General features: G+C 36.9%; 2 protein-coding genes and 1 long non-coding RNA gene across 8 annotated transcripts; 1 reads left to right on the top strand and 2 right to left on the bottom strand.

Annotated features, from left to right (window-relative positions):
- Window positions 1-1,257: 1,257 nt before the first annotated feature.
- LOC111807721 lies at window positions 1,258-3,620 on the bottom strand. Its single transcript, XR_002816981.1, has 3 exons — window positions 3,533-3,620; window positions 3,013-3,143; window positions 1,258-2,356 (listed from the first exon to the last, which is right to left on the bottom strand). It is a non-coding gene; the product is annotated as an uncharacterized LOC111807721 (long non-coding RNA).
- Window positions 3,533-8,414, top strand: LOC111807713 (protein MAEA homolog). Its single transcript, XM_023693559.1, has 7 exons — window positions 3,533-3,918; window positions 4,322-4,516; window positions 5,354-5,476; window positions 6,676-6,861; window positions 7,415-7,548; window positions 7,872-8,058; window positions 8,151-8,414. Exons 1-7 carry the CDS (start codon window positions 3,604-3,606, stop codon window positions 8,250-8,252), a joined length of 1,242 nt encoding a protein of 413 aa, XP_023549327.1. The 5' UTR covers window positions 3,533-3,603; the 3' UTR covers window positions 8,253-8,414.
- Window positions 8,415-8,938: 524 nt separating this feature from the next.
- LOC111800490 (serine/arginine-rich splicing factor RS2Z32-like) lies at window positions 8,939-12,792 on the bottom strand. 6 transcript variants are annotated; one of them, XM_023684251.1, is made up of 8 exons: window positions 12,703-12,792; window positions 12,293-12,404; window positions 11,541-11,580; window positions 10,493-10,588; window positions 10,023-10,216; window positions 9,858-9,938; window positions 9,281-9,707; window positions 8,939-9,238 (listed from the first exon to the last, which is right to left on the bottom strand). In XM_023684251.1, the coding sequence occupies exons 2-8, from the start codon at window positions 12,397-12,399 to the stop codon at window positions 9,074-9,076; spliced, it is 1,110 nt and encodes a 369-aa protein (XP_023540019.1). In that variant the 5' UTR covers window positions 12,400-12,404; window positions 12,703-12,792; the 3' UTR covers window positions 8,939-9,073. The 6 variants fall into 6 exon arrangements, with proteins under 6 accessions (XP_023540019.1, XP_023539977.1, XP_023539985.1 ...); XM_023684209.1 differs by having other exon boundaries at window positions 8,939-9,707; XM_023684217.1 differs by lacking the exon at window positions 11,541-11,580 and adding an exon at window positions 10,770-10,809 and having other exon boundaries at window positions 8,939-9,707.
- Window position 12,793: the final 1 nt, after the last annotated feature.

The following is a 12,793-nucleotide window of genomic DNA, read 5'->3' as shown; positions in this document are numbered from 1 at the left end:
AAATATAGCATTACACATTAATCTGAGGACATGGTGAAGATGTAAAAATAGTAAATGTCCTCCATCAGCTATTATTTTTTAAGCTAAAAAGTGGACAATCCTTTCACACAGCGGGACTAATATTTAGTTATATAACCAACATTTTAAAATCAATGTACTATTGAAACCCATTAAAGATAAATTTGGTAGTCCTAAAAGTGAGCTTAGGATTCAGAATTGTCTTTAATGATTTTAGCCATCAGAAGCACTTTTCAAAATTCTATAGCATTTTATTAGAGAAGTAAAAGTAAAAGTGATTTCCCCTAGTAGAAAGTACATTTTTTTTAAAATGATCCTAAATATAATAAATGGCAATCAGTGGAGTAACTCCATACCAAAAATTTACCTTTTGCTCATGAAGATACCCAAAATTCACTTCATACAGCAGCATAATCCTCTTTTTTCCTTTTTTTTTTTTTTTTTTTNTTTTTTACTGCAGTCGAAATTCCCACGTAGAACTGGGAGGAGCAAGAAATTCAATAGATTTACTCCCAAGTGTGTCTTTCAATATTGTTATCTGACCTTCCTTCTGCAAAATGTTCTCTTCCAATGCCTCTAGCTTTGACAAATAATCCTGAGCACGTCAACCACAAAATTGATGATCGATGGAAGTGATAGAAGAAGAGAAATTTAGAGAGAAAGACACTAGCTAGTTCATATACTTTCCGAGTACAGCTCTCTATACCCAAATAAAATATTAATGGTTAAAAATAAATGTGGAACCATAATAGACAATTAGAATGGATATAACACATGCTAGAACATTCTTAAATTTTCACAAAGTATCAGTCATACAAACTAATGATAAAGCCATCGCATTCAACAAAATTTATCTTCAAGATCAAGTTGACAGCAAGAAACTACCTGAAGTTCGAGATCTTTCATCGTATGAGTAAGGCAGGAAAGGCTATCACCAGGCAGGAAAGGCCATCGCATTCTGGATTTCACATTTTAGCAGGAAAGGCCCTCTTACTGCTGTCACCAGTTCAGCTTGCAACTGCTCCACTTCCAGCTCCTTAGAGTATAGTTTCTCTCTCAATAGTCTTGAAAATAAAGTTTCTGCTTCTAGCTCAGATCTTAAACCATCCAAAACTGTTAAATGTCCCAGCATAGTAAACAAAATCAACTCTATGATTTGTAATGTCAGAATAATGTTCAGAATAATGTTCAGAATAATGTCCCATTTCCAGGGATAATGAGAAATTATTCACCTCTGGATATTGACTATTGAGTTGTAGTGCATTGTTTACACCAAAACTCAGTGAACTGGGATCAGACTTCGCTTGCAACAATATAGATAGTTTCTGTAAACTCTTTGTCAAGCTCTCAATCCTATGCTTGAAGCCCCGAATTTTCGTTTCAGATTCAAGAAAAAATTGTCCATCCAAACAATTCTTGATATGCTCTATTCTATGCTCGGTTGGATGAAACCGACCAACTTTCTCTTTGATGAACTCAAGTAAGTTGGAACAAAATTGAGTTGACATTTAGCAATACCAGACCTTGATTTTGAAGATGGTAAACACGAGTTGACATTTCACTATCCAACTTGATGGTTATATCACCACTCTCACTCCCATTGTCTGTAACTTTGATGGGTATATTTTCACCAAGCTCTTTAGAGGTCGCTTTAGGCACAGCATGATGTTGTGAGAGTCTGTTAACAACGGTCTTTGCAATACTTCGAGGTGAGTCATTCCCAAATCCATATTCTCCCACTTCTTCAGACAAGAAACGAGGAAAAGAACATTTAGCTTCTCTTGATGAATAGAATCTGGGTTTATCTGTAGCTGTTGTTGAAGAAGGTGGCAGACACTGTGCTCGAGGAGGCCGCCACCCGTTACTTCTCTGAGAATACTTATTCATGGATCCATTTATTTCCCGATGTTGTTCACCATCAATGTAGCGGGCTAAGACTCCATTTGAAACAGTACTGGAGCTAGTGGAAGAATTTCCTGACGAATCATAGCAAGTTCTGGAGCATGGCCTAACAGGTCCCGAGCTATGGTAATCATTTGGCATTTCCTGACGAATCATAGAAGTTTATTTGAATGCAGCGGAAGATAATGACCGGGTCCTTCTAAGTTTAGGACTGGTGCTGGACCTTTCACTATCATCTATTTGCTTCCTTGGAACATTGGGGACTACTTCGCTGTCATTTGTTGATGGAAGAGCTAATTTCTTTTTTCCCATTGCAAGTGGCAAACGATCTAAAACATAACTTCTTCATCTTCAGTTCTGATGTTGCTTATTGAAGTTTCTGTCCTTCAATCCCAATACTTTTCTCTATACCGTGTCTAATACATTCACTCTAGACCTAAAGAAAAGCATCATTAATGGAGAGACACAGGAAGCAAATGTTGAAGATACAAGCATAAATACAAAATTCTACCATTAGAACGACGAAAATTTTCGACACATAGAAGAATGATAGAGAGATCGTTTCACTAACGAAGATGACTAGACTTGGAAATTATCCAAAACGAAAGTTTACAACGTCACCATGTACAAACCGCGAAAAAATGCAGAACAGTTCAAAATCTGGATTTTCATTCACAGTGTTTCAATCTTACGAAAAAGTGTTTCATGGAATCCAGATTTTCATTCACAGTGTTTTATTTGGTCGTCGATAAATTATACACGATAACAAAACAGAGGTTGTAAAAACGACTCGTCGAGAACAAAACCAAACCCGAACAACAACGCATTCAGCTCTGATCGAGTCAATTTCCTCTCTCACTGCTACATTTCCTTCCATCAATAAAGAAACTCCAGAACAACAGAAAACCGAAGAGAAAATTGCACGTTCTCACTTCACTCACTATTCGATATGCTAAACAGCAAGGACAGTGACGACAAAATCCTCCTCAACTTCATAAAACTATAGAGATTCAGAAAGTACATGAAAAACAACTCACAAATAATATCGAACTGATTGCAGAAATCAAAACAGTCATAAATTCGTCAACATACCGAAGACTGCTCGAAGAGTTGCCGGCATCACATGACCGGCGACACAGGAATTACAGTTCGGCGACAATGATTGAGTGAGAATATTGCGTCGACCCAACGTCCATTGTCAAGATTTCTCTTCCTTCGCTTTCCTGTTGCATCATGGAAAGGATAATTTTTGTCCGAAGGTATTATTTATATCTTTTTTTGGTCCCGCTAAAAAAAAAAAAATATATATATATATATATATATATATTAAATTAAAATAAGCATTTCATAAAACTTTAATTTGTCATTTATTTCAAAAATTATAATATTATTTATTTATTCAAAAATCATAATATTAACTTGTAACATAATATAATTTCAACTATATAATTTTCAAAAGAAATATTAATTAGTATATAAAAGTAAAAAAAAAAAAAAATTATATTAATTAAAATAAATAAAAACAATATATAATTTTGGTTCATATTATGGTAATTATGTACGGAAATCCAAAAATTATAATAATTTTGTTGATCTGATTCATTTCCGGTACCTTTCGTCCAAAACAATTAAAAGAAAATTCCTCTCCAAAATCCACGTCTCTGTTTCTCTCCCTTTGCGTCCATGGAGGTCGATGCCATTCCCAACGGCTCCGCCTCTGAAACCGCCATGGAAAATGCCGCAGCCGCAACGATTAGCCCTACGCCCTCCAAGATTAGCGGATTGGCTGAGTCTCTAAAGCTGGAACATCAATTTCTTAGGGTTCCCTTTGAGCACTACAAGAAGACGATTCGAGCTAATCATCGCGTTGCTGAGAAGGAGGTCTCTGCTGTGATATCCAGCGTTACTGATGCCGCCGATCGCGAAAACATGTCGAGGGAAGAGGCCGTACATCACTTCACTTCGCTTGTATCCAGATTGCAGGGGTTGAAAAGAAAGGTAGTTGGTTCTAGGTTTTCTTTTTTCATTTCTTGTCGTGAACCTTCTTTGTAAATTCTCTTGGAATAGGTCAATCTAGCGACGAATAGCTATTTTTAGGATGTTTCTTTTGCCTTATTTGTAAAAAGAATCACCGTATTGCACCCATGATTTCATCTGATGCTACTCGCGGGCCCGGATTTTCTTGGTGTCGTTGAATATTGATGAAGTATTGAATTGGATTATTTGATGTGGTTCCGGACCAGGGTGATCCTAATATTAAAGTGAGCAAGCACATAAGTCTATACTGGTAGCTAGTGAGAACTGTGCTGTTTAACTAACTGAAAAATATATATATTTGTTTGCCTTTTCTTGATAGACTGATAAGGAAAGAACTCATCTTTCGTTTCTTTTTGTTGTTAAGTTGGAAGAGGGTAGTCGCACCGAGCAGATGCAAGCACAGAAGTGTCGCGCCAGACTCGATCATTTAGAATCGGCTGATGCTGATAATTTGGCGGAATGGAACAGCACACGCTTGAAAAGAATCCTTGTGGACTATATGCTGCGGATGTCATATTTTGACACTGCAGTGAAATTATCAGAGAGCAGCAATATTCAGGTTTTTACACTTGCTTGAATTTGATTGTGTCCAGGTTCTTTTTGTCTGTAAACACTTTGTCTTTAAAGAATTAATGCCTGCACATCATTTATATACTGATTTAACGAGGATACGTTTCGTTTGAAAGAGGTTCTTTATTATAATATTTTGTTCACAAGCATTTGAGGTCAGTGTTACTTTAGTTTAGTTTGTCATATAGATCGTTTTGTTGTTAATTGCTGACCGATCACTTTCTTGCTTCCTTCAAGTAATAGTGTATCTAATGATTAGTATATGCACTAAAAATTTTGGCTGTGGTAAAAGGGGGTACCATCTTTATTTGTCTTGATAAAAAAAAAGTGTTTCCTGATAAATAAATAAAATAATGATGAATTTTTCATGGCAAATTGAACATGGATAGGAAAGTTTACGACTTCATGGCAGATATTTTATTATTCTAGGTTTCAGTTAAGTGGAATTGAAAAGGGATCCATTTCACACAAGATGGATGTGTATTCTGTAGATGTACTGCAGTTGCATCAACTGATAAAATGCATGCTCTTACATTCTTGTGCTCTTCTTTAATCTGTTTTTTAATCAGAAAATGTATTTTCATTGAGATAAAATGTAAGAATGTTAAAGAGAGCAAAAAAGAAGCACAAGAATGGGATTGTCTAGACCCAATGCTAGCTATACAAAAAAGGGGGTCTAATCGAAAAGCCCTTGTTCTGGTGGAACTCATCTGAGAGTGCATGTAATATCTGTTGATTGTTAAGAAGAATAAGAAAGAAAAAAGGAAAATATTTTTGCATTCTGAAATATGCAATCTACTTTTGACTAGTCAGTCATAAATTTCAGGATCTTGTCGACATTGATGTCTTTCAAGAAGCCAAAAGGGTTATTGATGCCCTTCAGAACAAGGAGATAGCACCTGCACTTTCCTGGTGTTCCGATAACAAGTCGAGGTTGAAGAAGTCCAAGGTATATGTGGTGGTTCTCAAGAGTCTTTCATTTACATAACTGATCCATTCCAAGGTATATCAACAATAATGATGCTGTTGAGTTCTTGTGTTATAATTTGTTTGTCATGTTATGTTTCTTTTAGGCTTGATATGTGTTTTGTTGCAACTGTATTAGAAATTGTTTAATGCTGGGAGTGTAATTGTGTGTGGTTTCTCAATGAAAACTTGGTCATTTATTTATAAAAATTAAAAATAAACAGGTATGGTGTCTCTGTTGGGTTTGTGAATCTTCTGTACCGAATTGGGTTTATTCGAAGGCTATTCCTTATGAAGTAAATTCATGTTTGCTCTTATATTTTCTGAAATTTAGGTAGCTTTTCAAGGTATATGGAATGAATATTAATAATGGATTGTCCTCTCAAAAAATTATTAATGATGTGTTGAGAATTTAATTCTAGAGGAGCATCCAATAATTCATAATTATCATTAGTTGAACATGGCCCGGGGTCAATTTTTTTAACTCCTGAGTTATTGTTTATCTGTTCTATTATGGAAAGAAAAAGGTATTGTTTTTATAAAGATTTTATTTGAAGTACAAGTGTTTTTGATTGATCACTTAATGGATGATTGTTCAAGATCTATTGATATTAGCACTAATTGGTTGTTACCATTAAGTCATGTCAGTTTCTTCAGCATCATACCATTGGTTTTGTAATTGTATCAATATAAAACTAGTTTAAGGATGAAGCATAGACAATGAATTATAGTGTAGTCGTTCAATAAAAACCAATCAAACACTTGAGTATTCAGTTTAGGAATATGTACCAATACAAAACCATTTGTTTATCAAGAACATTGTAACTAGAACCTTTTAGCATTAGGATGCAAAGGTTGTGGGATATTTCCATTCTTGAGAGGATGGGTGAATGTCATTATTGGTTTTGAGAAATTTCTTATTGTAGTGTAATTCATTTCAAATCTGCTCCATTTTAAAAAGAAATTCCACTTTCTCCTTCGTGGATATTCAAATTTATAGCTATAATATTCTCTTACAATATGTGGCAATTAGTTCTATGCTTGTAAAGTACCATGGAGATATTATTGTTCTGTTGCCAATATATTGTCATGTAACTGAATTTTTGGAACGATTTCAAATGCAGTTTTGGGTTACATGAGTTCTTTCAGCTTGCGTAACTTCCTAATTTTTATTGATGACAGAGCAAATTTGAGTTTCAACTGAGGCTTCAAGAGTTCATAGAATTGGTACGAGCTGACAAGAATATGCAAGCTATTACATATGCACGGAAGTACCTTGCTCCCTGGGGAGCCACCCATATGAAAGAACTGCAGCGGGTCATGGCAACATTGGCTTTCAAGAGTAGTACTGAGTGTGCCATATACAAGGTGAATCATCTTCTTGTTTCTATCAGTTTGCACAACTTAATTTCATTAGCGCTTAGAACAGAAAGCTACACCTTTTTTCTGACTAACTAGAATATATATTTTAAAAACTTTATGTTAGTTTGAACTATAAATAATCACTTGAGGAAAATTATATCCTATCGAAGTGACAGTTAGCAATTGTTTTTACTTTTCCCCATGATGACTGAATGCCCGTTCTTCCTCCTCCCCTTGGAGGCCGCTCAGAATTGATTATGATTTACTATTTATGTATAAAATCACAATAATGGTTCGTTTCCTTCCTGTTTCATCATTTTCTACCTCCTAATTCCATTTCCCTTTTGATTCCATCGTGGCTATTAAGAGGGAAACATTATTTGGGAAAATCTTATGTTTGTAATATCTGTCCTTCCTGAAAGTATTTTAGATGAAAGTAAGTGCGGTTATCCTAGTCTTCCAGAATATGATGGTTTGTTCTGGCCTTTTGTTTGTTCATGATATCGAACCTTGTACTCTGTCTAAGTTGATATGAAGTGTATTAAATTGTGTTTTGTAGGTCTTATTTGAACCAAAGCAGTGGGATCATCTTGTGGATGTATTTAGACAAGAGTTCTGCAAAATATATGGCATGACACTCGAGCCATTGCTAAATATTTATCTGCAAGCAGGCTTGTCTGCTCTCAAAACTCCGTATCCTTTGTTACTGTCTCATATACGTGTGATTCACATTCACTGCAGTTTAACTCTTTCATCTAATTAATAGACATGCAGAAACAAAAGAAGAAAAAACCCTTAACTTGGCACGCCAACTCTTGTAAAAGTGAGGAGTGCTTCTGAAAATTCTAAGTTGGAGCACTCTCTGGTGCTTGTTCAAGAAGTACCTATAGAAGTTTTTCACCTAGAAGTTTTACTTCCCATAGTCATCTTGAATTTAATCCTAAAAGTGATTGCATCTGAAAGAATCTTTCACTCTTCTAGTATGAATACAGATAAGTTTGCCTTGACCTGCTTAGATACTGCTATGAGGATGATTGCACCAAGGAAGACCCACTATCGCAAGAAAGTTTTAGGAAGCTGGCAGTGCCGTTGCCTTATTCAAAGCAGCATCATTCGAAGCTCGTGTGTTACATAACGAAAGAGCTCATGGACACCGAGAACCCGCCACAAGTGCTTCCGAATGGTTATGTCTACAGTGCCAAGGTTAGTATCATTTTGTTTGCATAAGATAATCTGAAAATTTACCCAAGTTCATTTTGAAATGTTCAGTTTGTGTTTGGTATTGGCGGTGGCAGGCTCTGGAAAAAATGGCCAAGGAAAACAGCGGTAAAATCACATGTCCAAGAACAGGATTTGTGTGCAGTTATTCTGAGCTGGTGAAAGCATACATATCATAGCGTTGCAACATTATTGATAGGTGGAATTCACATTTCCTTTCGTCTCTGTACTTTGTTCCTTTACTGTTGGTGATCAATATGGCCCCATGAACTTGTGGAAACATATTTCAATGTTTAGTAAAAAAAAAAAACGTCTATTTTTACAGGAGATATTTCCTTGCATTTTCGAAGAATGATGACATGTAAATTAAACTATAGCTGTGTTCTTTATGCTGCTCTTATCGCTTCACTGGTGGGTGGAAAATTGTAATTTGACTTAGGCATGACATTTAATAGAAGTGGTATTTTTCTATTAACGAAAAGAAATTCTTGGTTATAAAATATACATCCAAAAACATTGCAGATTTTGTAATTAACAGTTCAGTCTGCAAACTTTAGTTTGTGATAATTTGTTTTTGTATTTAAAATTTTAGAAAAATTGTGAACAATTGGCAATAATAGTCCCTACATAATTAAAATAATCACTTATTTTGAATAATGTTTAGTCCTTTGTTCTGTTGCAAACTAACACTAGAAATAATAATGCAAATGATGCTACGAATTGCAATGACCATTGAGATGGTAATTTCAAAGTACCCAAGCCAACTCACAAGAGTTGAAGCTTGATCGAGAAAGTGGCTTTTAATGATAATAAAAAAAGTACTTTTAGAGGATGAACATTTATCGCAACTAAGACGGAAGACAAATAGGCAAAAAATGTGGTGCCAATGAACATTTGAGATGGGATTCAAATCACAGTACAATTCTATTTTAGAAGTCTCTCTTAGGCACAAGTCATTTATATCATATTCCAACGCAAACGCAGAATAATGAACTGTTTATTAAGCAGACTCGCTGCCCCCCCTTGGAGAACCATTATTATCTTCATCGTTTACAGGACTCGCTTCTTCTCTGGGCAATGGACTGGGGCTGCGACTGTAGCCATTTTCTTCCCTCCGATAATTCCTACTTCCACCACCATTGAAGTCCTCGCCTTCATCCATTGGGCTCCTGCTCCTATCCATTGGGCTCCTGCTCCTATCCATTGGACTCCTGCTCCTATCTACTGGACTCCTGCTTCTACCTCTTGGACTGATGCTTCTACCTCTTGGACTTCTGCTGCTCCTACCTCTTGGACTTCTGCTGCTCCTACCTCTTGGACTGATGCTGCTCCTACCTCTTGGACTGATGCTTCTACCTCTTGGACTCCTGCTGCTCCTACCTCTCGGACTCCTGCTGCTCCTACCTCTCGGACTCCTGCTCCTCCCTCCTCTTGGACTGTCTCGCTTTCCAGGGGACAGACTGTGTCTTGCTTCTTCTGGACTCCTCTCATCAGGTGTGGGGCTACGTTTCATAGCTTTCGAAGGAGGAGGTGACAAACTATGCCTCTTTGGGCTTGACCTGCCTCTCGGACTCCTTGATCTTTTATCTGATCGTTCAAGGCTTCTCTCTCTTTTTACGGGTGATCTAGAACGACTGTAGACACAATAAACAAATTCTCAGGAAGTTAGTTAATGAAGTCCAAAAGTTCAAAACTGAATCAACAAACTCATGATGTGAGGCAATGTGAAGAAACATGAAAACTTCAATAACAGGATAAATGAAAAAGGTTCAATTGAAACAAACCTGTAGCTACGACCTCTGCTGTAACTACGACTGCGGCTTCTACCACGGCGAGGACTGGGTGAACGTGAGTAACTTCCACGTCTGTACCATACAGTTTTTTCTCAGAATGATAAACAGTAGAAAAAAAAAATTAGTGAAGGAAGACAATTTCAAAAGATGACATACTTCAATTTCTTAGGACTGTTCTGGCAATTCTTTTCTATGTGACCCCGTTCACCACAGCGATAGCACTTATTTTTCCAGTCTCCAGCCTTGCAATCTCTAGCCCAGTGGCCATCAATCCCACAGTTAAAACATCGCCCAGTTCCAGGAGGGCCTCTACCAAGATATTCACGAGATCCACCAGGACCACGGGGTACCTATATCAAAATTGGAAAATTTAATGACATTAAAAAATATAAGCAAAATAAACTCACCAGAGCAAGCCAGGAAAAGAACACATAATAGCCTTAGAAAAAAATGAACAAATGTGACTACGAAAAGACTGAAATTGTATGAAGATTGTCTTCCAAGTTCCACGTTCCAAAATAATATTATATTAGCACATACAAGAACAGAAACCACCAAAAGACAACCGTCTGAAAGAAACTACACAGTTTATGAAAGGTTTTGTCTGGAAATATTATGGTACATACCCCTTTAGCTATTTCCACAATGATTCTACTTCCTTGAACATCCCTCCCATTTAAACTATATCTTGCATCGTCAGCATCTCGGGGATCACTAAACTCCTGTTATCAGATGTTTTGAGCAAATAGACCAAGAAAAAATATTACGCTTGCAAAAATTGACAGCAATAGCAAGACAGCAATAGCACCATACAGTAGAGAAAAAGTAAGACAGCAATAGCAACTTTCCTTGAAAGTATAGCCTGAATAATAACGTTGGAAAGAGAGGGAGGGAAATACATACAACAAATGCATAGTCTCGCTTCATATCCACATCGCGTACTCTGCGCAAATTGGTTCCAGAAACAGGTAAGGCCATCATTTGATACAAGTATCGAAGGGTTGACACCTCGCCCCTCATAGATGAACTAAACACCATTCTGACATTCTTGGCATTTCCATAAAAACAGGCAATAACATAATAGAAAGACTCGCCAAATCCACCAAGGGAACCCTCTCACCATAGACCTCCAGGTTTGGCATAAGCCAAAAAACCTTCAACAAGATCACTCAAGTTAAACCACACAGACCCATCAACAATCCACACTTTCACGGATATATCAAAATAGTCATTTACAGTCGTGCACCCAAAAAAAGGGCTTGGTAAATGCCTCAAGAGGTCTCGAGAGAAGTGTCAATTAATAATTTACTCTGATAATGATGTTGGCAATAGCATAACCGGGACAATAGAAGTATACGAGGCACAACTAAACACACATACACTTTTCGAATTCAACAAATTAATGTTAGCACACAAATTCAACCAAGGATGAACAGTATATCCGGCTAGAATCTACATCTGTAAAATACAGCATAGCTAANATCACTAAACTCCTGTTATCAGATGTTTTGAGCAAATAGACCAAGAAAAAATATTACGCTTGCAAAAATTGACAGCAATAGCAAGACAGCAATAGCACCATACAGTAGAGAAAAAGTAAGACAGCAATAGCAACTTTCCTTGAAAGTATAGCCTGAATAATAACGTTGGAAAGAGAGGGAGGGAAATACATACAACAAATGCATAGTCTCGCTTCATATCCACATCGCGTACTCTGCGCAAATTGGTTCCAGAAACAGGTAAGGCCATCATTTGATACAAGTATCGAAGGGTTGACACCTCGCCCCTCATAGATGAACTAAACACCATTCTGACATTCTTGGCATTTCCATAAAAACAGGCAATAACATAATAGAAAGACTCGCCAAATCCACCAAGGGAACCCTCTCACCATAGACCTCCAGGTTTGGCATAAGCCAAAAAACCTTCAACAAGATCACTCAAGTTAAACCACACAGACCCATCAACAATCCACACTTTCACGGATATATCAAAATAGTCATTTACAGTCGTGCACCCAAAAAAAGGGCTTGGTAAATGCCTCAAGAGGTCTCGAGAGAAGTGTCAATTAATAATTTACTCTGATAATGATGTTGGCAATAGCATAACCGGGACAATAGAAGTATACGAGGCACAACTAAACACACATACACTTTTCGAATTCAACAAATTAATGTTAGCACACAAATTCAACCAAGGATGAACAGTATATCCGGCTAGAATCTACATCTGTAAAATACAGCATAGCTAAACACACATACACTTCCAAATTCAACCAAGGATGAACAAAATATCCGGCTAGAATCTACATCTGTAAAATACAGCATAGCTAAACACACACACTTATCGAATTCAACAAATTAATGTTAGCACACAAATTCGACCAAGGCTGAACGGTACGGTACATCCGGCTAGATTCTGCATACCTTCCATAACGACTGAACAAGTCATCCAGATCACGGGACCTCGTCCGTGAAGACAGGCGCCCAACGTAGAGCCGAGTACCACCGTAACGATCGTCGTACCTTGGCATTTTATCTACAATTGACAATCGCAGTACCACCACAATCAGTGACAGTATAAACAAACCAGTAACTATTTGTTTAATCTAAATAGAGAGTATATAAAACCTTAATTGCGCTAAAAAAAAAAAAAAAAAAAAAAAAAAAAAAAAAAAAAAANTGGTTCCAGAAACAGGTAAGGCCATCATTTGATACAAGTATCGAAGGGTTGACACCTCGCCCCTCATAGATGAACTAAACACCATTCTGACATTCTTGGCATTTCCATAAAAACAGGCAATAACATAATAGAAANTGATTCGAGGAGAGCAAACCTAGAAAATTCGAAGGAGGCGCACCTGGAAAGAATACGAAACCCTAAATTTCCCGTCTTTAGCATAAAAAAAATGATTTCCGTAAGCCGCT

This window comes from Cucurbita pepo, chromosome LG01 (genome assembly GCF_002806865.2).
Source record: "Cucurbita pepo subsp. pepo cultivar mu-cu-16 chromosome LG01, ASM280686v2, whole genome shotgun sequence".
Classification (NCBI taxonomy): Eukaryota; Viridiplantae; Streptophyta; class Magnoliopsida; order Cucurbitales; family Cucurbitaceae; genus Cucurbita; species Cucurbita pepo.
This window is presented reverse-complemented; position numbering and strand designations above follow the sequence as displayed.

What these genes read in the sequence shown, in the direction of transcription:
- LOC111800490 (XM_023684209.1), bottom strand. Translation starts at nt 12,399, where the DNA reads ATGCCAAGGTACGACGATCGTTACGGTGGTACTCGGCTCTACGTTGGG. An exon ending in TTGTTCAGTCGTTATGGAAG is followed by an intron (nt 11,581 to 12,292) that starts GTATGCAGAATC and finishes CAATTTGCGCAG; the next exon opens with AGTACGCGATGTGGATATGA. An exon ending in AGCGAGACTATGCATTTGTT is followed by an intron (nt 10,589 to 11,540) that starts GTATGTATTTCC and finishes ATCTGATAACAG; the next exon opens with GAGTTTAGTGATCCCCGAGA.
- LOC111807713 (XM_023693559.1), top strand. Translation starts at nt 3,604, where the DNA reads ATGGAGGTCGATGCCATTCCCAACGGCTCCGCCTCTGAAACCGCCATG. An exon ending in CAGAGAGCAGCAATATTCAG is followed by an intron (nt 4,517 to 5,353) that starts GTTTTTACACTT and finishes CATAAATTTCAG; the next exon opens with GATCTTGTCGACATTGATGT. An exon ending in TTGTCTGCTCTCAAAACTCC is followed by an intron (nt 7,549 to 7,871) that starts GTATCCTTTGTT and finishes TGACCTGCTTAG; the next exon opens with ATACTGCTATGAGGATGATT.